The sequence below is a fragment of the Aphidius gifuensis genome, linkage group LG2 (assembly GCF_014905175.1).
Source record: "Aphidius gifuensis isolate YNYX2018 linkage group LG2, ASM1490517v1, whole genome shotgun sequence".
Classification (NCBI taxonomy): Eukaryota; Metazoa; Arthropoda; class Insecta; order Hymenoptera; family Braconidae; genus Aphidius; species Aphidius gifuensis.
Window position 1 is genome coordinate 3602033 of NC_057789.1, and position 25718 is coordinate 3627750.

At 21.5% G+C, this 25718-nt stretch overlaps 3 protein-coding genes across 3 annotated transcripts; 1 reads left to right on the forward strand and 2 right to left on the reverse strand.

Annotated features, from left to right (window-relative positions):
- The first annotated feature begins 458 nt into the window (after positions 1 to 458).
- On the forward strand, positions 459 to 11085 carry LOC122848421 (G-protein coupled receptor dmsr-1-like). Its single transcript, XM_044146492.1, has 2 exons — positions 459 to 1936; positions 9011 to 11085. Exons 1-2 carry the CDS (start codon positions 949 to 951, stop codon positions 9196 to 9198), a joined length of 1176 nt encoding a protein of 391 aa, XP_044002427.1. The 5' UTR covers positions 459 to 948; the 3' UTR covers positions 9199 to 11085.
- An 8829-nt stretch (positions 11086 to 19914) lies between these two features.
- LOC122848406 (protein maelstrom homolog) lies at positions 19915 to 22890 on the reverse strand. The gene is made up of 9 exons (XM_044146472.1): positions 22576 to 22890; positions 22051 to 22246; positions 21580 to 21966; positions 21329 to 21492; positions 21010 to 21243; positions 20826 to 20930; positions 20270 to 20372; positions 20139 to 20201; positions 19915 to 20054 (listed from the first exon to the last, which is right to left on the reverse strand). Exons 1-9 carry the CDS (start codon positions 22714 to 22716, stop codon positions 20032 to 20034), a joined length of 1416 nt encoding a protein of 471 aa, XP_044002407.1. The 5' UTR covers positions 22717 to 22890; the 3' UTR covers positions 19915 to 20031.
- A 707-nt stretch (positions 22891 to 23597) lies between these two features.
- LOC122848414 (putative uncharacterized protein DDB_G0286901) lies at positions 23598 to 25623 on the reverse strand. Its single transcript, XM_044146483.1, has 4 exons — positions 25333 to 25623; positions 25162 to 25224; positions 25010 to 25090; positions 23598 to 24943 (listed from the first exon to the last, which is right to left on the reverse strand). The coding sequence occupies exons 1-4, from the start codon at positions 25346 to 25348 to the stop codon at positions 23781 to 23783; spliced, it is 1323 nt and encodes a 440-aa protein (XP_044002418.1). The 5' UTR covers positions 25349 to 25623; the 3' UTR covers positions 23598 to 23780.
- Positions 25624 to 25718: the final 95 nt, after the last annotated feature.

Here is a 25718-nt window from a genome sequence, read left to right on the forward strand (position 1 = left end):
TGTAAAAATTATCTATCAATATACGAATAATTCTTATAAATGACGGGGGAACGCAGTTTTTACTATTTATTTTGTATTTTTTTCTTTTACGTTTGTAATTCTTAGTTAATATTTCTCTCAGTGTAATGAAATTAAAATTTCATAATAATAATATATCTATATTTTTTAATTATTATTTTCAAAGAAAGAAAATTAATTTTTGCTGATTGACTTTGTCCAAGTGTCATTAGAAAAGCATGAAAAAAAAAAAAAAATAGGAGATTTTTAAAAATTGTCAAGTGATGTATAAAAAATGCCAAGTGTTCTCCAATGTGTTTCACCTCAACTTTTCCCTACCCATTTTAATTTCTCCTCAAAAGATGGATCAGAACAAGCAACGCATGCGTTCCAAACATAAACTACTTGGATATTGTACTGAAAGCAACGAGCAATGATATTCTCATCGTCATTCTCCGTTAACATGCGGAGTTAGAAACAATGTTAACGAAAAAAAAAAAAAATACAATTAACATAATTTGTTCACCATTAAACACTAAACATCAAAATTAGTATTACATTTCAATTTTAAAAAACCACAAGTTACATTTAATTTAAAATTTTAAAATATATCCAACAAATAATTAGTGTTATGAGAAAAAAAAAAGAAAAATTCCTATTTTTAATAAATCATCATAAATATCAAAAAATAAATTTCCAAAAATAATAATTATTCAATCATTAAAGTGTTATGCATTTAAATAAAAGAAAAAAAAAAAATTCCACGCAACAGTTTGTTTTTACATGAAAAAAAAAAGGAAAAATAAAAGTGAAAAAATCGAATAAAATAAGTGTAATTTGTGTCAATAAAAAGTAAATATAATTTTTTTAAAATAACTAAAATTAAATAGAAAAAAAAAGTAGCAAGTAGTTGATGAAATACTAAATGTTTAAATATATATTTTCATCAAAATGAATATGACATGTGGTCCAGGTTTGGATTCATTCCATCAAGAATATGCAAAAGTTCATGGATATGCAAGTATTCTTGTTTGTATATTTGGTTCAATAGCAAATACTTTAAATATTGCTGTGTTATCACGTCGTGAAATGTCATCTCCAACAAATGCAATACTAACTGGTCTAGCTGTTGCTGATTTGCTTGTAATGCTTGAATACATGCCATATGCAAGTCACATGTATTTATATCATCGTTCAAGACGTGATACATATACATACGGTTGGTCAGTATTTGTTTTGGTACATTCATTGTTTACACAAGTATGTCATACAATATCAATATGCCTAACAGTAACACTTGCAATATGGCGTTATATTGCAATAGCACATCCACAAAAAAATCGTGAATGGTGTAGTTTTAATAGAACAATATTTGCAATAATTGGTGCATATGTTATATGTCCATTAATATGTTTACCAGTTTATTTTACAACAGCTGTTACATCAAAAACAGAATTATTAAATAGCCATGGTAATAGTATTAATTTAACAATATATAATGATACAATATATAATGAAACACTGTGGTTTGTTGATTTAAGTGAAACAATGAAAGATAATAATTTATTAGAACAATTAAATATATGGATGTACAGTGTTGTTATTAAATTAATTCCATGTTTTGCATTAACAATATTAAGTTTAAGATTAATACTTGCATTACTGGAAGCTAAAAAAAGACGTAAATTATTAACAGCATCAACTGTTATTAAATTATCAAATAATAAAACAATTGATAATGGATGTGATTTAAAAAAAAATTTAAATAAAAAAAAAACAACGAGATTATTGGATAAAGAAAGACAAACTGATAGAACAACGAGAATGTTACTTGCTGTATTATTACTATTTTTACTTACGGAATTTCCACAAGGTGTTCTTGGTTTACTTAGTGTTATTCTTGGTCCAAGTTTTTTCAGGACTTGTTACGTCAAGCTTGGTAAGATTATTTATTTAAATTTATATTATTTAATTATTGAAAGCTTATTTGATTATTTTTTTAAATTGAATTTAGTGGAAGGTGGTTTTTTTTTTTTTATTTTTTTGCTGTGTAAAAAATAAGTGATCAAGTATTTTTTGAGAAAAGAAAATAATAAAATATACATGTTAAATTTATGTGTATATTATAGATAAATATGAAAATTGCCTACGATGAATTTTAGTTTATCGTAGAGATATGTGGCTTGATAATGTTCGATTTTGACTTTATAAAAATAGGGTAGAATAATGTAATACTCAAGGTATACGTAAAATAGATCGTAAAAATTTGAAATAAAAAAAAATAGATGTGGGGAAGAATTGAGGGTCAGATATAAAACTTTGGATTTTCTTGGTTGTCTTTATTTCTTCATTTTCAGGTGATGCATGATCCAAGTTATATAACAGTAAAAAAATATAATACAAAAAAAACGTTGGTAAAGTTTTTTACTTTAGCAATGATCACGAATTATATATTCGATGAAAAAACTTTATCTGGTTTAGACAACTTCTTCAATATAGATATGTCATTATATCTACTTTTAACAAGAAAAAAAAAAAAAATACAGCAACTTTTAACCAAGGGTGAAGAGTATTTCTTATGAATAAATAATATCGTCAATTTTTTTTAGTTTAACACTATATTTTTATGTCGTTTGAATTTTAATTTATACATTTTCTTCTCAATATTTGTATAATTTTTTTTTCATTTAAATAAAATAGCTTAGTTTGAAAATTAAAAAAAAAATAAAAATAAAAATTCAGAGGTATTAAACCAATGCAACCATGAACAAAACAAAAAATAAAAAAAATATTTTCATAACAAGTACTGGTATATTTTCAATATTATTTGTATTGAAAAAAAAAAATTCTAAATTATTTATTTGGTGGCTTTTTCATCTTGAATTTATCCACAATATATTTACATGTATATTTTCAAGTTTATTGTGTTTTTTTTTTTTTTTGTTGTTTACAATTTTTACGAGTATTTGTTCCGACTAGTAAATACGAGAAGATACATGAGTTTACTTGAAAAAGAAAACACCCACAGCACAATTCTTATTATGAACAAACAAAAATGTGTAGAAAGACAAACCCAGTCATGAATATTTAAAAGCATTTAAATTTTTAATGCTCAATATCATTATTATTATTTGAAGTAAAAAATTGAATAAGTACACATAAAAATTTATTATACGTTTATAAATTTCATGAAAAATTTCAATGTTGTTTTAAATTATTATTTTGTTGTAATTAATTTTTTTTATTACAATATATGTAATATTATTTAAAAAATATATTATTTGACTCAATATTGAGAATGCAATTTAAAAAGTTGAACAATATACTAAAGGTAAAAAAAAAAAAAAATTAAATTAAGTTCTTGTAACTTGTTGAAGACAGCAAGTTGACAGGTTGAAAATAAAAAAATAAAATAAATATATATCTATAAATAAAAAGTGGTGGTATCCATCAGGGATTAACAAGTTATATTTTCAAAAACTTTATCCAGACGACACAGCAATCTACTGTAGAAAAATTTGAAATGAAAAAAAATTAAATTAAATAATTAAAAAAATAAAAAACTTTCAAAATGTAATAATAAATACATGATGAAATGAAAATATAAAACAAAAACCAGACATTTCCATTGGGACACAAACAGATATATATATTAAATAAATATACACACTGATAAACACAAACAAATGTTTTTCAATTATCCCCAGGGTTAAAAAAGGTAAAATAAGTTGAATTTTGTGTGCAACAAAGCTTGAAAGATGTCATCATTGAGTATAATATCCGGAAAATTCAAATATCACTGGGGAATATTAAACCACACCTATTTTTACTTGAAAAAAAGTACATAAATTTGATGAGATATTAAATTTCATATTTTCATTTGAATAAATAAATTATATATGTTTATTATTTAAATAAATTTAAGACAGCTTTTTTTTTTTAAATAAAAATATATGAATATTTGTTTAAATAATATGAAATATTTAAATGGAAAATTTCTTATTTTTTTTTCTCTTATTTTATGATATGTTATTTAATTTAAAATTAATTTTATTTTATTTTTTATTTTAATATCCATTTTTATGAATAATATAATAAATGTGATTTTTTTTTTTAAATGTGTCGTGTAAATATTTATTTTAAGTATAAAAATAATCAATTGGAAAATGTAGTTTATTTTTTCTCTTTTTGTTAATGGATTTCTGATATTTTTTATTAATTTATTTTACAATTATTTATTGAATTATATTTTTATTTGAATGTAAAATAAAACGAGGTGTATTTATAAATTGGATTGATTTTTATTGTACTTTGGCAAAATATGTTTTTAATATTTTATTAATTATTATATTTATTTTTCTTTTGAGCTAGACATGGATACTGTTGTGCTGAAAGATTTTGAGAATAATTTGCTTTGAATTTAATCTAAAACAACCACAAAATCTACCTCACGAGATATCGATTTTACCAATATATACAAGAGTATATTTTCATTAATACATCAACGACAAATATCCATAACCACCGGAAATATTGATAACAAGTATAATCGTATAAATTTTAAAAATATTAAATTTAAAATATATGATTTGAAAATTAATACATTACAATGAATTTTATCTTTTACAAGTTTATTGTTCACACTGCAAATTTCAATGATTTTTCATTTTGATTTATGATTCTTTTATTGTCAATAATTTATTATCAATAAAAATTAAAATTCAACAATTTTCGAGTTGTTATCTATAATTCATAGTACAAATTTTATTTGCATGTTTTTTTTTTTTAATTCTATTGAAGCTTTTTTATTTTATTCAGTGCACGAGTTTGAAAAAAATTCAAAAAATCTCTTGAAAAAGTTTGTTGGAAAATCAAGGACAAGTACACTTCTTGACATTTATATTATCTCGATATAAGTGGAGATAAATTTTCAAATCCCCAAACTTAATCTTCTTAAGAAGATTTTTTTTTTTTATGAGATATTAAAAGGCATTTGGAAAACTGCAGTAATTCAATATATATTATCTGTTTTTTATTTATTTTTTTTATATTTTTATTTCAAGTTTAATGTGTATTTTAAAAAAAATTTATTACCCAGTTTAATTATAGAAAAATTGCTGAACATAATCCTCTCTCATCATAACTCAAGTATGTTTTTAATTTTCATCAGTGAAAAATTCAGATAATAATAAAGAAAAAAAATAAAATTATTTAAAATTATTTGATAGTGTTATTCACATTTGATGTATTATAATAATTATTTAATTAAATTTATATTTTTATAAAAAATAGTTTGCGTGACAAATTTTAATAATCAATTATCTTAACAAGCAACAAAAAAATGAAAATAATACTAAAATATTTTTAAAAGTGACATAATTTATTAATGCTATCCGGGGATCTTAATTTTTGTTGTTTAAAATAATTACTAATGTGAAAAACATGAAGAATAATTATCTAAAAAAAAATGTAATTATTAATTTGTAATTTGTAATTAAGATTAGAAAACAAAAAAAATAATAATTGGCCTGAATTTACAGGAGATAATTAGGCGATTAGAATATTCATGTGAAGTAGATTTATAATAATTTACATTTGTTAATTAAACAGGAAAAAAAGTGTGTAATTTTGCTGAAAAATTAATACTAAAAAATGTTGAATTAACAAAATTTCAACTGTTCATTTTTTATTTTTAAATGAACAACATTTTTTTGTGTTAATTTCAAAATTAAATACAAAAAATGGTGAACATTGCTGTGCACATGGTTTTTTTTTTTTTCATTTATCATTATTATTTATTTATTTTATTTCACCTTATTTCTGTCACATTCAATTATTTGTGTATAACCCGGATGTTATTCTGTATCTCTAATTTCATTTGCTCGCTTAAGTCGAAGAAAAAAAAAATAAAACAACATTGTCTTAATGTCTTAAACATGTCAATTATCGTTATATCATAAAGTGAAATTACATATACAATAATATTTTTTATTTTTCCAAAAATACATCAATATAATTTAGAAAAATACCAGCTTTTTTTATCATTATTTTTTCTATATAACTGTCGTTGTAATTGTCGAATAATTGTATGTTATTTATCAAGCCAAATGTTGACTTATTAAATACCCTATAGTTTGTCGAAAAAAAAAAAAATGTTAATATCAAAAAAATTAACTATATAATTTGTTTTTTTTTAAATATAATTATTCATAAAAATTTTAATATATTTTTTCATATAAATTGATGATAAATTTTTTATTAAAATATTTGTTGAAAAAGTTTATTTTTTTATTTTCTTTTCTCTGTTTTTTGTGTGTTTATTCTTGGATAAATAATGATTAGATTTTCCACCCTTTTACCAAAGTACAATAAAGTATAAACCCTAATCTTGTAGTCAACTCTCATATACAAAAGCCAAGTTTTTTTTTTTTTATTTATTTTGATGTATATATAAAGTATTACACCACGAGAAAATCTAAAGAATTTACCAAGTAAATTAATCGATTTGATGTGAGTAAGACAAAAGAGAATAATAACAGTATTGAATTGACACGTGGTAAGAATTTCAAGTCACATGTTTTTCCATTTTATTTATTTTTTTTTATATTTTCTTATTTTTGTATATACCACTGGGACTACAACGTAAATAAGAAAATCGATATCCTTTTTTTTTTTCCCTGCATCAAGTATTATTATTGTGATAAATAATACATTTTAATAAAAAAAAAATAAAGTAATATCCAAGTTTTTAATTTAAAAATTGAAAATAATAAATATATTTTTCTTAAAACAATACTACATAAAATGATGATTCAACTGAATATTTAAATGTAAAAAGAAATATATAAATTCAATAAAATGAGTAAATTTTATTTAATCAAATTGAAAAAGCAACGAGAAATATTTTTTTCGATGACGATGCATAATTTTTTTATTTGAAAAGATGGCTCAAATAATAAAGGCTTGAATATATGACAAAGTGTTTGAAAAAAAGGGGTTAAATAAAAAAATAAAAATGTGGTAAAGTGATTTAAAAAATCTGTGACTCAATATAAATATAACTTTTTTTTTTTTTTCAAATATAATATAATAAAGTAATTAATTTTTTTATATAGATTCAATTTGTGATAAATTTGAAATATAAATTTTAATTTTTATAGGGTTAGTTCGTAATGGCTTACAAGGATGTTACGTGACCAGTGGTCAACTCATATATATAAGAAAATTATTTTCTTTATGGATGTGTGTGTGTGATAAATTAGATTTTTGTATGAGTGAATTTCCTAGTGTTTCGTTCACATGACAACCCACTGATGGCTCATTGAAATAGTCTTGGCAGTAGAGGAAACTTGTGAAATAAAAAATTATAAAGAAAAAAGTTTTAAAGAGAATATAACAGGAAAAAAAAAGGGTACTTTGGCACACTTGAGACGACGATCGATGTTTCCATTTGTCAATTTATATATTTTTTTTTTTTTTTTTTACCTTGAGTCTTTGTGGGATTTGAAAAATAAAAAAAAAAAAAAGACTACTTAAAACGATTAACGTGTTTCTACCATTTTTTAATGCTACAAAAAAACTTTTTTATTTAAAAAAGTAAAAAACTTTAAATCTTTGATTCTTTGAGGAACTTTAAATCTCAAAGTTTTAATAAAGTAAAATTATTAAATACAGTATAGAAAAATTAAATTTTCATTTTAAAATTAAAGTTGGAAAATATAATTTTTTGGCTGACAATGATTGACTTGTACTACTTAAATATGTAGCTTTATGATGAAGATTCTTGGATTTTTTTAAAGTTAAAATTATCATATTATATTGTGAAAAAACTGAGAGACGTATATGTATTTTTTGACTTTATTTTTTGGATTTGTTTGAGCATCTGTGAGTTGGTGAATTTTGAAAATATTTATGCATTTGTGAATGTCAAAAAGTAGGAATATAAATTTGAAAACATGAAGAATAAAAATATAAAATTTCACGTCTGACCCTGTCATTTACTCGTACTACTGACATATTCAAATCAAGAGTAGAATGAATTTTTGTTTTGCATGATTTTATTCAATTTCAAACAATTGGTATTATTGAGAATAAAAAATAAACGACCCTCGTTTTTATTTAAAACAAAAATAAAATTCTCCGGTGTTTAAAAATTTAAAATATTCAATAAAATTTTTTGTTTTTTCTCTATAAATCAAAGTACTTTTATAAATATATTGTAATTTTTTTTTACAAATAAAAATTCCTGTTATTTAAATGATTATTTTTAAAATACAAAATGATAAATATCTTTTTTTTGTTTCTATTGTTATCAGGCATAGAAAAATAAAAACAATATGGCAAATTTCCAAAATATTTGCTGAATGATATTTTTCATTATTTTGTATTTCACTTGGCATTTATAAATTATTTTTAAAAGCGTAAATTATTTTTCTCACTCCAAAATATTCAATACAAAAGTGTTTTTTTTTTTCCTTTTATAAATGTCAATTTAAATTAAAAATCAAAAATATAAATTTTATTTACATCAAATATTTTCAACAAAAGAAAAAAAAAAAAAAAATTTGAAGGATTTATATTTTAATCTTGTAAAATTGAATTGAGTTTTCCTGTTTTCATTAGTTAAACTTCCCCTCGTTCACACTGTCGACAAATAAAAAAATCCATATTATACATTGTTACGTCAAATACACATGACTATTTAAAAAAAAAAAAATATATAAAAGCATAATTCAAAATGAAAATAATAATTAAATATGATCAAGGTTATTTTTAAAATTTTATTTGAATATTTTTTCAAATATTTAAATAGTCCAATTATAAATTACAAATTAATAATTACATCAACCTAATTTTCTAATAATTATTACCTCTCGATCCTGTAAATTATTCATATTTTTGTGTTGATATTTATCGAAATAAAATAAATTGATCAAAAGTTAATTGACCATTTGAATGTTTAAAATTTACATTTTTAATATTTTCTAACTGTGTAATGGTTATCTGATTACAGGTGAGGTTATGGATATATTGGCCTTGATTAATTCAGCGATAAATTTTATACTCTACTGTGCAATGAGTCGACAATTTCGAACAACATTTCAACAACTATTTTGTAATTGGATGCCGATATCACATCATGATAATAATGGTCATACTATGACAGCAACTCACACAATGACACAAGTAACACAAGTCTAGCAAAGGAGAAACCGGCGTGAACATTGCTTTCCACTTTAAATTTTTTATCTATTATTACTTAATTAAATAATATATATTTATAAAGTGGAGTACAGTGGCCCATGACAAACAATAATATTATTATCATATACACGTTTACATGTCTTTTCCTTAATTAAATATATTTAAAATTTATTTAATTAATTGAATGCAGTGTCAATTGAAATATTTAACAACATAAATTTAATTTAAATAATATTTTATTAATTTATACTGCAATTGAAAAGCTAACTAATTTTTTTTACATTATAATTTTTATTTTAAACTTTTTTTCGGTAAAAAGTTTTTATATATTTTTTGTTTTTTTGACTAATTGGATATTCGATAGAATTAAAATGTCAAATTTAAAAATATCATGTTTTTTAACAATTAAATTTGTAATATTCAAAAATGAATTTTTTTTTTTTAACTAATAAATCAACACGAAATAAGTGCAAATAAATTTCGAAAAAATACAAGATTATATTAAATATTTTAATAAATCTGATAAAAAAATGAAAAATAATAATAAATTTATGATTATTAAGATCAAAATAATCAGCTTGATGTATTTATTCATTTTTTTCTTTTATTAAAGTCAGTTTTGATATCGTGCAATAAGCAAATCACAAGAAAAATTTACTTGCACGCAAGATTAAATGATTTATATCAGTAGAAAAAAAAAAAAAAAAAAAAAATGAAAACTCAATCGATTAAAATTTACTTCTGATGCTTTGATTAATATTACTTTTAAAAATAATAATAATCAATGAATAAAAAAATAAAAAGTAAATTTTTTAATTATTAAAAATTGCATTATTAATTTTAATTTTTTTCTTCAATCACAAAAATAAATAAAAAATATTATTTCAATCGATTGAATTTTTTTTTTTTCAATTAATTTATTATTATTATTATTTTAATTAATTATAAAAAAAAATATAATTTATAAAGCACTGTAAAATAGAGTTGAATTTTAATGTGAACAATGTCGCCTGCTACAGCCGAGTGGTGGGTGTTGATGAAGAAAATCGATTTGATATAATATATGTCAGAGAAAATGGTACAAGTGGAAAACGACAATGACATAATATAATACAGAAACAATAATACAAAGAAAATTTGATATTAACCTTAAATTAAATTGCACATACAATATGTTGAAAATTATTTCCATTTTGAATATTCACTTGTTAAATATCCAATGAATTGTAAATCACTGTATTCGAAACAGTGCATTTCATTTTTTTTAACAATCAATAATCAATTTACAAATTCAAAACCACATATTCATCATCTAACAATTCGATTAAATAATTTAATTTTATATTCAATTAAAATAATTAAACAATATTAAATTAAATATTTTTTTCTCAAATCAATGTCAATTGCAATAGAAAAACAAAACAAAAAAAATCGTGTTTAAAAATTACTTATTATTATTCTCTAATTAACCTACAAAATCTATTATTAAATTTTTTTTTATACATGAAAATAAAGTAAATTGGCACTGCAAAATTTTCCACAATATAAAAAAGTAATTTATAATTTTATAAAAATATACAACTGTGTAAATCATACACAAAAAAACAAAAAAAAAAAAAATATATCTGCAAATTGTTATTGACCTTGCGTGAGGGTGAATAACTGACAACCTAAATAAAAATTGATGTTTAGAAATAAATATGTACAACTAGATATATATGGAAAAGGAAAAGGAAAAAAAAAAAAACCAAAGTTAAGTGAAAAGACGTAAAATTCGTGACTGCCATAATACGTTCATGGTGTGTGTTGTTTGACCGGGGCAAATAGCAAACCGATCGCCGGTCTGCCTTAATTTGTGTGTTATATAAAAAATAAATAATAAAAATAAATAATCTATGAGGATAAATGATAAAGAAAAAACAGTTAGGTAATTTTTTTTTTTTTTATAAAATTCATGTTAAAAAATAACAATGAATTTACTGATAAAATGTAAAAAATAAGATATATATTTGTTTAATTTTAAATCATAAAATTTATGTATAAAAAAAAAAAAAAATTGTGAAGAGTTTTTATATAAAATTCATGTGTGAAAGATTTTATCAAACTCGATGTATATAAACTATATAGCAAAGTCAATTTTTCTTGCTCGTAGCTATCAACTAGAAATATATAGCAGTTCACAAGTCAGCCATTTCTATATGAGAGTTTGAACAGGTAATCCGAGAACGCTCCAACGAGGCGAGATCCTTTATTCAACTCGACGTATATAACGAGCTCTACTTGACTATGAAACAAAGAATTTAAAAATAGCCAAAAAAAAAGTATATTTTTTTTCAAAATTTAAAAAGAATTAAAAGTAAAAAAAAAACCAATAAAAATTACAGATGGATTATTCTTTTTTTTCTATTTCACTGAACAAAAAAACAAGTTTAATTCAATTTTTCATAACAAATATTATTACTAAACGAAAAAAAAAAAAAAGAAGAAAATGTTTGATAATTTGTAAACATTTTTATTTTTTTTTTTAATAATAATTTTGATTTATTGCATAAATGTATAGTTGTATAACATTAAGGATTATGTTTCTTTTTTTTTGTTTTTTAGGGGTTGTAATAGCGGGGGTGGTTTAGTGGCACATGGGGTGATAGACAGGTTTTGTGATTAAGGTTAACATTTCAGTAGGAAGTGCTTCAAACACCCTCTTGCACATATTTTTTTTTTCTCTCGATTATTATCCCAGTTGTGTTTGTTTATTTCGCTTCTTTTTTTTTCATATTTTTATTATATTTTTTTTGTCATGGATTTTGTTGAAACATTGAGGAAAAAGATAAAGTAAATGAAAGTTATTGAAGTTCAATCGTGTCAAAAACGTGACGTGTCCCATGTGACTATAATATATACACTGTATTATTTTTATGTCAATGATGGAGAAGACAATAATTCCCCTTTGATAGTTATTTATAACTTGATTTACCAACGACTCAATTTTGTTTATTTTTTTTATTTTTTTCCATTATTATTATATCACACTATTATTTTTATTTATAATAATAATTTATATATATATAGTTCTATTAAATACTCAATTTTTAAATTGATTCATTGCTTCATAAACATCAAATGAAAAAAAAGAAGAATTTATTCGATTGTCCAGGCAATTTGCTGATTGAATTTTTTACGATTAATTTAATATTGAATGTACAATATTTATTGACACATAAAAAAATTGTTTATTCAACAATGCTCGTATTTATTTGACATTTATGTAATATTTAATATTTTTTTTCATGAATATTTATCAACATTGTTTTGAAATTTCAGTAGAAACAGTCAGTCTTTAGTCGGACATGAAAGATTTTTATTTATTTTTTCCTTTTTTTTTTTCTCTAATGGTGTTGTCCGTTGATTCAAGGGTATTGCATTCAAAACAACTACAAACAAATTTTTATTCTCTTTATATATATAACAAAATAAGTAAATATATAAAAAAAAATATAGTATCACTCCACTTGAGGTTAATAGCACAGAGTGAAACCACATACTGCGAAAATTTCCTAAGGGATCTATTGAGTGTTGAGTAAATAGAAAGAATAAATAAATAAATAAATGAAATACAGTAGATGATAATAAATAATAAATAATAAATCAGTGTATAATTTGTAAAATTTATCAACGTTATGGTTATGAATATTTATTTGAAATTAAAAAGATAAATAATATTTAAATTGTTGGAAATAATAATGATATATGAGTATAATTTCTTCTTTTATTTTTTTAATTTATTTATTTATTAAAAAATAAAAATATTTATAGGATAATTTTAATTGAAATATAATAGATGAGTAGTTTATAAATTGAAATATACTAATAGATAAATAAAGAAATTAAAAACAAATAGAATAATTAAATTTTATAATCTAAAATTATAATAATAATTTTACGAGTTTTGATTATTTTATATCGTAAAGAACTTTATTATTTTATCAAGTTAAATAAACAACATTTGTTTTATAATTGTTTTGTAAAAGTAACTCTATTCAAATAAATTTAAAAAAAAAAAAAAAGTTTTGTAAGAATTTCTCGAGTTGAAATTACTTAAATCTTGTGTAAATTAAAGCTTTTGTGATTGGAGGTTACATTTTGTGTTTGAAATCGTGACAAGTTGCTTAATGGGTGTCTTTTAATTTTCATCAAGCCTTTTTTTTAAAAAAAATATTATAAAATAAACAAAAAAATAAATTACAAATCAAACTTCCCATATACATTTATATTATTTTTTCATTTTAAAATAAAAATATTCATCCTACTCAAACTTGGTATGTATTATACACTTGAAAATTTTAAAATTATATTAATTAATTTGTATAACAATTTAATAATCATAATATTTTCATTTTTCCTTGTTTCAGTTTAACAAGTACACAAAATTCTAGAAACTTGTTGACTGATTTTAATAGGAGGCTCAAAAAGAAATAAACTTGGAAAATAAATTTCAAAATATTTCACATAAATTTCATTAATTAATTCAATTTTAGAATATAAAAAAAATATGCAAAATACATGTTCATCAAAGCCCAAAGATGTAAAATCGAAATATTAATTTTATTGTTAATATTAAATACTAAAAATTAGCTTGATAAATATTACAATTTTATTTTATCACTGCATCCTCTAAAAATTAAAAACAAATTAATTTATAAATCATTGAATAACAGCAAATCATTACGCTAATTTTTCATAATATTATTAATAAAAGGTAAATGTGACATGAGTCATTTAACATACATAAAACCAATATTCAATAATGCTTACATCATCATTTGCTTAAACACAACCGTAAGCATCTTATTATACAACCGAGCTTTATCAAAGCGAAATGCGAATAACAATTATAATTATATAAAAGCTTGTTTATTTATGTACGCTAAGCTGGTCAATGCTTAGGCATGTTTAATATTTTATATATATTTATTAAATATCCATACAAATCTCAACTAATATTTGAGCAATAATAATTATTAATTTCACGAGATTAAACATTACTCCGCTAAAAGCTCACATGATGAATTATCACACGTATCAAAAAACTCTCTGGACAAATTGATTTGATTTATTTTTTTTTCTACTTGTAATTTTATTTTCAATAAATAATAATGATACACTTTTTTTTATTTCATATTATTCACGTTAATTATAATTAAATTCAAGTTGAAATTTTTAATTGCATTTAAGTTTAGTTGTTCTTTTAAATTTTCAATTAAAATACATCTCTAAATTTAAATCAAATTTAAGCAATTAAAATTTCGAAAGATACTTGTTGAAAGAAAAAAATTTAAACAAGAAAAACAAAAATTTTTTTGAACATAATTTTGCTATTTTACATTGATGCATATTTATTAAAATTCAAAATTAATTATTATTATGATATATAGCTTATAATAATAATTAAAATTTTTTGATTAATGTTATTCAAATGAATTTTTTATTTAATGAGTATCTTTCGAACGTAAAATACATTTTTCATTTGTGTTTACCTGACAGCATAAAGTCGAGGATAAAAAAAGAAAATAAATAAATGTACATAAAGAGAAAACATGAATATGTATCATCAGTTTTGCTTGTCATATTTTTTTTTTTGTTGCTGTCTTTTTTTATTTTTTTGTCTTTGTATTTTTTTTGTATTCATTTGCTAATTGCAGGAGGTCGTGTACACGCGAGTATCTCAACCACTTAAATATAATCTCCAGAGAAAAAGAAATAAAAAATTATTATTATTATACTGATAGAAAATTAGTTAAGAAATTTCTATTATATGCAACAAGGACAATGACAAATGATATCGTATCATTTTTCTATGATAAAAAATAGTTTGTCATTTTTCATTGTTGTAATATTTTTTTCTGAATTTCTGATAAAGTGTACATCATCTGATATGGCTTTAAATAAACCCCAAGAATAGACATCAAATATTTAATATAGTAAAATTATTTTTTTTTAAATTATACTCTAATTAATTTTTCATAAATCAATAATTATTATTATTGCTATTTATATTTATAATTGATTTATGAATTTTCTTGAAATTTAATTATTAGTTTATTTATTTATTGAAATTAATTTCGAAAAATTATTTAAAATTTAAGAATAATATTTTCTACATTTTAAATTATCCAATATAATTGAAAATTTTTAAAATAATTTTCTTAGATGTAAAACAATGAGAGTTGAATTTAGAAAGAATTTTTTTTTCTTTTTTTATTTTGTGTTAATAATTTATCATAATAGACAAGTACTAAAAAAATAGAAAAAGTTTAAATAAGGTCAAAAAATAAAATAGAATGAACAAGACAATTTTTTTTATAATATTTTTTTGTAAAAAATAAATAAAAAACATACGAGTTGTTCATGATGAAAATCAAAGTTGTCAGTGGTTTTTTTGGTGCATGTACATCTGCTATGAAAATTAAAAAGTCTCTTTACACTTGCAGAGACAATATTTTTATTTAATTTTTTATTTGTTTAAATGTATTTTATAAAATATATTTAAAATACATTTGCAATTAAAATACATGGTAAATGTTATTTTACATTAATCCAATAACATGGGTAACCCTCTTGAAAACTAACACGCACTGAGAATTAACAATAAATAAAAAACAATAAAAAAAACATAGTAGAATAACTTATCGATTTACATCGTCATTCGTCATATGCATTAAAAACTTTATATTATTTTTTTGAATTTTTTTTAATTACTCAAAGTTCAGTGAAACAGAAAAGAAAAAAAAAAAAAAAAAAAACTATAATGAAAAAATAAACAATTAAAAAAATTTTCATAATGTAAACTTTTTTTTAAAATAAAAATATACGAGGTCTCGTTGTTGGAAAAACATAGCGAAAAAAAAAATATATAAATATTTAAATATTATTATTAATTTATTAGTAATAGTAAAAAAAAATATATCGAGGAATGTGTTGATGTTTTTGCGTTATTAAAAAAATAATTAAATATAAAATTGATGTGAATGAAATTATTTTCTACTCGTCATATATAAAATAATAAATTAAAAAATATGAATAAATTTACATTAAAATTTTCATTTGTTAAAAAAAAAAAATAATGTAATTTTAATTTTTTTTATATTATAAAAATAAAATGTCAATAAAAATAAATAAACAATATTAATTAATAATGATAATAATTTTAAGGATTAAAAATAATTAATAAATAAAAAATTTCAAGTAAATAGGACCACAAATTATTTCAAATATGAAAAATATTTTTTTTTTTTATTTTCCATATTTTTTAATAAAAAATAGGGAATAACAAAATATAATTTCTTTAATTTGAAAATTTTCTTTATTCAATTTATATTTTTATAGAAAAAAATAAAATAATAATAATAATAAACGGTTTAATATAATTGAAAATAAAAATTATTAATTTTTAAATCGATCGATAAATATATTGACGATTATAGAACTAGTATTTAATAGTACAAAATAAATAAATAAATGTTTGAATTAATATAAATGATAAAGTAACAATGTACATAATGAAAAATAAAAATTTATAATATCGTTATCGAATGTAATAATATTTATAGTTAAAAATTATGCTGCGAAAATTAAAAAGTTTAATGAAAAATAAAAAAATTAAATTTAAAAATTATAGCATAGATTATATAAATATTTCAAATTTTGTTAAATGAAGAACATCAAAAATTAATTATGTAGATGTTCTTAGCATTTTAAATTTAATTATAAAAACATGTAACGTAAATATGACAAAAAAAAAAAAAGGAAATATACATATAAAATTTATGTTTTTTATGAAATTAGATATTATTTATATCAACGTCTTTTTTTAATTTCAAGATATTATTTATATCAACGTATAAGTTTTTGACAATGATTTGAAAAGTCAATATTTATTTATAAATTTCAAAAGACTTTTATCATTTTTTTAAAATTGTTTTGTCATATCTTTTGACCTACTAAAATTATTCTGTCTAGACAGTCCTAGATATTTATTTACAAATTTACAAAGACTGTTATCATTTTTTTAAAATAATTTTTTAGAAAATGATAACATTTTTTGTAGATTTTGTTTTGTCATTTTTTTTCTCCCACTAAAGCTGTCTAGACTGCAGTTCTAGATATTTATTAAATAAAAAGAGACTTATTATTTTTTAGAAAATTGTTTTGTCATATCTCTCCCTCCCCACTAAAGCTATTCTGTCTAATCAGTTCTAGATATTCATTAGTCAGTAAATGATCTTTCGATTCAAACGACGTAAAAAATATTCATCAATTTAGAAAAAAAAAAAAAATATTAAAACATGATTTGTAAGATTGTTTGTTCTACATTGTTGGTTTTCATATTTATTCAGGTAAATTATAAATTATTATTATTATTCAATTATTATATCATTAGTTATTATCAACAAATTTTATTCTTTTTTTTTTTTTTTATAGATAATTGTGGAGGCGAGGGTGCCTCTTAAAAATCTTTATGAACAACATGTAGACTTTTTAACAGAACATGAGAACAGAGCTATGTTAGACCTTGATGAGATTTATTTTAATGCTGTCGCACTGTCTGATATAAAATTGAACACTTTGAATATGAGTCGAGATGTTCTTTATCGTTGTGAAGATACAATTATGACAAGATTGATAGGTCTATATATTGAAGTTAGAGAAAACTCCATCGACTGCAAGGAGCCGGCACTGGATCATATTAATAGAAGATCTATCAAATACTGGCAGGTAAATAATTATTTTATTTAAAAAACCAACTAAATTTTTTTCTAATTTATTGAAAATATTTAAAATTATTTTATTTTTTCAGTATGAAGAAAGAAGAAGACAGTTCATGCTTTGTGTTGAAAGATTACGTGACAATTACAATACATCTTCGATTTCATCAATTCCAACCAACAGCCAATGTGACAATTTATAAAAATAGATCAACTTTTTATTTCGACAAATTAAAATCAAGCTGCCAATCATCATTTCTTTTTTTTTTTTTATTTTCGTAAATAACAATATATATTTCTGATAAAAATCAGGTTTATAATTATTGTCATTATTTTTCAATAATTAAAAATAAAAATTAATAAGTAAAAATTAAGTGGTTTTAACAAATCAAAAATTTAAAATTTAAAATAATATGTAAAATGTAACGAGGCATAAAAAAAAATATACAAATACAATTTATGCCTTTTATGAAATGAGATATTGTTTTTTTTTTTTTTTCAAATGAAATTTGAGATGTTTACACACTTACACACGAAAATAATAAAATATGTAAAAAAAAAAAAAACATTTTATTACTAAATTATTTCTAATCATCGTAGTTATTTATTTTTTTTTTGGTGCTTTCATAATAAATTAAATATTTTATTATAAATTCTTCAAATGTTATAAATTTATTATTAAATGAAAAATATTGTTTAATAAAAAAGAAAATTTACGAATTACAACAAAAAATATATAAATTCTTTAATAATAAATATATTAATCGACTTTAAATTTAAAAAAATAACATATCAAGATTGTGAACAACAAAAAATATACATATAAAATTCATTAGTGTTTTTAGATTATATAAATAATCACATTGACACAATTTCTTGGGTTTTACCCAGTCAAGTATCACGTGCATCAATTTTTTCAAAATTTATTTCTCGGATGATGAACATGTGGAGTATAAATTAGAAACTAATATTCGTCAGTCATTAAACAATCTTTCTATCTAAAAGACGTAAAAATTATTGGGTTAAAAAAACAATATATAAATAAAGACATCATGATTTATAAAATTGGATTTTTTATAATCCTAGTTGTCGTTTTGATCCAGGTAAAAAATTATTAAATAATTATAAATTATTAATTTAACTATTATCGTCTTACTTTATTTTACATAGACATTTGGTGAGACGCAAGGGGCACAGAAGAATATGTATGATGACTATGAAAAATTTGTGATGCAAGAAGAAAACAGAACTTTGTCAAAGATTAATGAAACTCGCTCCAATACTTATCGTAGACTTTACTTGGAATTGAATACTCGGGTTACAAGTGCGATAAACCGAAATAATTGTCTAAAAAGAATTGTAGAATTATTGGCAGAACAATATGTTTATGCTAAAAAAAATTCAAGCAATTGCATCTATCAGGCATTTAAAAATATGGACATAAAAAACACCCAAAATATGGAGGTAAAAATTAATCTATTTTTATTTTATTAATAAATATATATTCCCGGAAGTATTTATTAATAATTTTGTTTTTTTTTTCAGTATAAAAAAAGGACAGTACATGTAACAACTTGTATTGAAACCACTATCAATGATTTCAATAAATCCATGAATAGTTTAGTGCCAAACGACAACGAATGTAAATTTTAATGAAGCAAATAATTCGACACATTTATTTTCAACGTATCACCATTAAAATAAACTCAGTTAATATAAAAACAAATTAAATTTTGTTCAAATAATGATAGAACAGATTAAATATAAATATGTGAAAAGATATTTTTTTTTTTAATTATTTAAATGTGTATTTTTTATACAATGAAAGTTACAAAAGTTGTAATAGAAATTTCAAATAGCAACTTATTGTTTAAATAATTTCAAGTTATTTTTTTTTTTAAAGTCAAAAATGATAATTTCCAAAACAAAAAAATTGATTGATTAATGTGTATGTGTGTTAGCTCAAGTAACACTTAAACAACGTCATTGAAAAAAAATAAAATAATATAAAAAAAAAGGAGATTATGAAATAGTGTTTGTCACAGGTTGTCAACCAGCAATTTTTTTTTTAAATGCCAGATCCACCACGACCTTGTTAAAAAAATAAAAAAAGAATTAATTAATTAATTGTCAAAATTTATGTAGATTTTCTTTTTTAAATAATAAATGTTTTACCTCGTCCAATTGGTGACAATAGTTTCTTGTCTTTTGGAATAATACGTCCTCTTCCACCACCTCCTAAATTTTCAAATTTTATTTATTATAATAAATATTATTTTAAATTGACAATAATGAATAATACTCACCACCAATTGAAGGAAAATTTGCTTCATCAAGTGATGGAGAATTTAATGACATTCCACTCATTGTCTTTGACAATGAATTTGGTAGACGATGTGTTTTCTTCATCTATAAAATAAATTAATTAATCACAAACTAAATTTTTAATCAATCTTTTTCAATTCTTTTTATAACCAAGAGGTTTTTTTTTTTTTTTTTTCTTTTTTTTATTCTATGCTTTTATTCTTTAGATAAAGGATGATAAAAAAAAAAGATATGGCTAACCTGGATAAGATGTGGTAATTAATGATAAAATATCAACTTAAATATTACGAAGCTTAAAAAACCTTGGTACATTATCTTCAACGACTCAAAGTGATAATAAAAAATTTACACAAGCCAGAAATTTATAAAACATTCAATTATTAATAAATTTTAATAAAAAAAAATAATTTAAAATTCAATAACTCTATTGTTAATTCAACACAAAAAATTAAGTTGATAAAAAAATTTCGAATGAAAAAAATAATTAAAAGAATTTACAAAAATAAGTAGTTAAAAAAATAAATAAATTTAACTTACCATTTGTTCACCATGATCAATGATGGTTAATGGTGTTTTTGCTTCTCTTCGACGTCTGTCTTCCTCTGGTGTCAAATTGTAAGCTGGCTTGTAAGATTTCGAAACCTTGGGTAAACAAAAAAATTAAAATTATGTACAACCTTAAAAAAAATAAATAACATAATTAAAATATGTTATGTAATACCCCTGTTGCTGATTTACAACTCAATGAATGCATGCTTGATGTAATTGATGCCATTGATGAAGATCTTGACAATGGAGCTGTAGTTTGATTTTTATCTTTGGTATCTGGCAAATGAATACCAGGTTTCATGGTGATTTTAAATTCACCACAGCAAAAATCACAAACAGCAAAAACCCATTGACGAACAATTGACAAACTACAATGAATACTTGAATCAGCAATGGTCTTATGAAACTGTAATAAAATTCAAAAAGAAATAATTAATCAACAAATTCATTAATAAAAAAAGAAAGATTAAAATTATTTATTTTTAACTTACATCACACTCGAGATCTGGTGAGTATGAAAATGCACCTTTTTCAAGTTCACTTGAAGCAATGAGATGTGGATTAGTAATACCAGCAAATTTTGAACTAACATAAGTCATCATTGTACCAAAAAGATATTCAAGAGAATAAAGTGTAAGTGTATCTTCAGGAACACCTTCAAAAAAAATATATAAAAATGTATTGAGCATAAAATTAAATATTTCGTTTAGTGTAAATTATTTATTTTGTTTAATTAAATTACCTGCAGCTTGTGTCAGTCTTTCCAAAAGACATGGTACAATGTTAGCCATTTCTTTTGTTGTATAAATTGCTGGCAATTTACCACTCTTTTTATCATCATTACGTAAAAATTTAACAAGTTTATCATACATAACAGTAAAATCATCTTCACCTTGTTTCATATTTTCAGTTAATTTGTGTGATGCATCACTTATTTCAAGAGCTTCTCTTGTATAACCAAGCTCAAATTTGGTACGTATTATTTGATGAAAATAACGTATTTGACCTTCTTTTAATGAAAATTCAATAACAGCAAATTCTGCTGGAATATAATCAATGACTGAATCATCAGATGTCTTGGTGTAAAAGTAATTTGTATGAATCAAATAAAATGATAAGTCTGGAATTGCTGTAATTTAAAATATTCATTATTAATTAATTTACTGTTTTTACTGATTTTTTTTTTTTACATTTATATTATTTATTAACTTACTATTATGAGTATGAGCAATACTTAATTTTTCTTTTATTTCAATTCTCATGTTTTCTTCAAATTCTTTAATTTTTTGCAATTTTTCTTCCATCACTGATATTGGATCACCAAGTGACGTAAGTTTTACAGATGATCCTGAACCATTATATTTTTTAGCACGAGATTGATAATCCTGTTTCTTTTCTTCAGTTAATTCCTGAATAAATTAAAAAATTAAAACATTTTTATTCAACAATTTTGGCAGAAAATAAAATAAAATTAATTGACAATTTATGGCATTAAATCAGTTTGGAAAAAAAAAATAATCAACACAAACTGTTGATAAAAATTATCGCCAGTATAAAATAATAATCATGATAATAATAATCGAATGAAAGAAAAAAAAAAAAAAAAAGAACAAAGGGCCCACAATTTTCAAGGAAAAAAATTATCTTTTTGTTTACTTTGTTGGACGTTAAAAAAAATTTATTGAATAATTAGATTAATTTTTAATTGTTATTTAATTATTTATTATTATTTACTTACTTTCCACTCTTTTGAGCATCGTGGGTTTGCCATAATTTCCTTCAAACCTCCTGGAAATTGTACGCCTTTGGATTCTTCACGTTTTTGAAAATCACGCGAGAAATACCAAAATCCATTTCTTTTTTGATTTTTTGGTGGCATTGTTAATGGTTTATATTAATTTAATTTAATTAAACGATATGAATTATATGAATTAACGCAATGATAATTCGTTGCAACACGTGAAAAGAAAAAATATATAATATCACTTTGTATAAAAACGATCAACAAGATACACAACACGAGTCACGACTGGCCAAGAAAACACCCAACAACACTCAGACTTCTGAGGAAAAGAATAAAAGAAAAAAAAAAAAACATAAAACAACAACAAAGACAAACACACAGGCGAGAAAAAAAAAACGGTTTATTTTTTTTCTTTCTTTTTGTTCTCTCTTTCTCTCTCTATTTTTTCTTGGCGACAGAAAACTAATAAATACAAATTCAAAAACCACAAAATAATAAACATTATTAATTATTTGATAAACAAAAATTCTCAATATTAAAAATATTTTTAATATAAAAAATATATAATAATTAATTGACTAATTAAAAATTTAAAAATATTTTTGACAAGTAAATTTAATAATTATCTAAAATGTCACAATTAAATTCCAAAAAAATATAAATTTAAAAAATAGAATTAAATTGACACTTAAATAAACAAATGTTGATAAGATAAAAAATTTAAAAAAAAAAAATACTAACTGCAATTAAAACATCGTGAATTAAACAATTAATTTTTACCTAAAACCCTTTGTCTAAAAAAAAATTACAAAAATGAAAAAAAAAAATTAATAAAATAATCATAATAATATGTTTACATATATTTTATTATTACCAATTAATTGTTTACAATATAATTAAATTACAAAAATTTTTAAAATGTATAAAAAGCCTAAATATTCAATTGATTAATTTTTTTTTTTTTGGATTGGAATAATTTATAATTTCAATTTATCGACTTTGTAATAAATTAAAAAATACATTATTCATTAAGATAAATTATGACATGCAATAAAAAATAGTTTATCTAAAGACAATATATATTAAAAAAAAAAACTAAAAAAATCCATATAATTATTATATATTATTTAAGAATATTTCATCCAACGAAAAATCAAGATATACATATAATAATAAAAAAGCTTTTTAACAATGAAAAATTAGTGATTAGAATCTGGTGAAGAATCATGATAAAGATCCTGAAGTTCATCAAATAATTTACTTGATATTGAACGTCTGAGTGTTCTTTGTTTCAAAGGTGTATCATCAACAATAAGTGTTTTAAAACGATTAGCATCTGGTGTTTCTAAGAAATTCATACTTGCTTTCATTGCCAAATATTCACGAAGTGGTTTATCACTTTTAGCTGATGATTTACGTAAATTCATTTTAACTGGTGTCACTTGATTGACATTCTCATTAACATTTGTATTATCATCTTTTTTTGTATGTTGAATATTTAATTGTTTTTCTAAATTTGAAAAACTATCATTTTTCATTGATAAACGCAATGATCTACGTCTTTCACCAGTTGGATTAATTGATTTTGATCTTGATCGTCTATTTGAATTATCATTTTCCTTATTATTATCATTTATTTTAATTGTTGAATCATTTTTTTTGTCATTGTCAATTGATGCTTCATCTTTTGACTCTGTTGTCTTTGAATCTTCATCATTTGAAATTTTATTACCATCTGTTGAATTAATATTTATTGATGAAGCTTGACATAGTTTTACTAATAAATTTTCTATTATTTGAAATTTTGATAAAATTAAGTCTTGATTAGATTCAAGTTTCTTTTGATTTATTTTAATTTCATCCAAGTCATTTTCTACTTTTCGTAGCTGTTCAGTAACAACACACTTTATAACTGTTGGACGATTTAAATTATATTGATGATTAATCATATCACGTGGTGTACAAACATCAACAACATTTATTAACTCAATTTCTTTTTCATTTTGTGATTTATTTTGTTTTTCAAGTGTTGATTCATTATCTTCAGCTGGATCTTCAGTAACAATTGACATTTTTTTAGTTGATTTTAATTGTTCTTCTTGTTTTTTAATTAATTTATTGACAATTGTATTTGGCTGAGTAAGAAGACTTTTTCTTGGCAATTGTGTTTTTGTATTTTTTTTTATAATTTCAGATATTTTTGGTGGACATATTGATGTTTTTGATGTTGCTTGGTATACTGATTGACGTGTTGATGCTGTTGGATGATATGAATAACGTGATTCTTGTGCTGGTGAACCATCATACAATTGTCTACGAACTTTACGATTTGGTGGAATAAATTTTGTCTTTCTTAAACGTTCTAAAAAACAAAATAAATCATTTGTAAAATTTATATTTTTAATTTAATATTATATATATTTATTACCTCCAGTACGTGAACAAGATTTTGTGTTTGATTCCAATAAATCCTTAACTCTCAATGGTTGTAAATATTTTTTTTCAGACTCTGTAAAATTTGTTTATTTAAATTAGTAAATTTATTATTTTTTAAAAAAATAACAAATGTAAATTAATTACCAGGTTTTCTGCCACCACTTCTGGTGATTCCCATCATTTCAGATACCCTGATGGGCTGCATGACTGTAAAATTAAATAAACAATTTATTATAATAAATCAACAATTAACCTTCAACAAATTAACCATCAAATAAAACTTGAAATAATATTTAAGATCAAAAAAATACTTACGTTCTCTTGTTGCCATTTTGATAATTAATCAGAATCTTAATCAAAATTCAACAATAATTTATAATTATTGTATTATTTTTATATTAAATAAATAATTGTATTAAATATCTGGTATCCCGCCAAATTTTGTAAACAATATTTACTCAATTTTTTTTACATCAAAAGTTAAGTAAAACCTTTTTGTTTTTAAACTTGAAAGTCACTTTAATTCACGCAAATAATTATAGCTAATTATTTAATTAATAATAATAATATATTGTCTTAATATTTAATAAACAAAATAGCTTTTTAATGCTTTGCTCTAGCCTGACAATAATAAATAATAGTTGTTATTATTATTCAACGGATTTTTCAACAGTCAATTATTAAGTAATAGATGGCGTTAT

Bases quoted from the DNA above. Each gene is read 5' to 3' on its own strand.
- LOC122848421 (XM_044146492.1), top strand. From the start codon at position 949: ATGAATATGACATGTGGTCCAGGTTTGGATTCATTCCATCAAGAATAT. The intron at 1,937-9,010 runs GTAAGATTATTT...ATCTGATTACAG, and splicing joins GACTTGTTACGTCAAGCTTG to GTGAGGTTATGGATATATTG.
- LOC122848406 (XM_044146472.1), bottom strand. From the start codon at position 22,716: ATGCCACCAAAAAATCAAAAAAGAAATGGATTTTGGTATTTCTCGCGT. The intron at 21,493-21,579 runs GTAATTTAATTA...TTTTTTTTGAAG, and splicing joins AAGACTGACACAAGCTGCAG to GTGTTCCTGAAGATACACTT. The intron at 20,055-20,138 runs GTAAAACATTTA...TTTTTTAACAAG, and splicing joins ATTGTCACCAATTGGACGAG to GTCGTGGTGGATCTGGCATT.
- LOC122848414 (XM_044146483.1), bottom strand. The intron at 25,091-25,161 runs GTAATTAATTTA...CAAATTTTACAG, and splicing joins AAGTGGTGGCAGAAAACCTG to AGTCTGAAAAAAAATATTTA. The intron at 24,944-25,009 runs GTAATAAATATA...TTTGTTTTTTAG, and splicing joins ATCTTGTTCACGTACTGGAG to AACGTTTAAGAAAGACAAAA.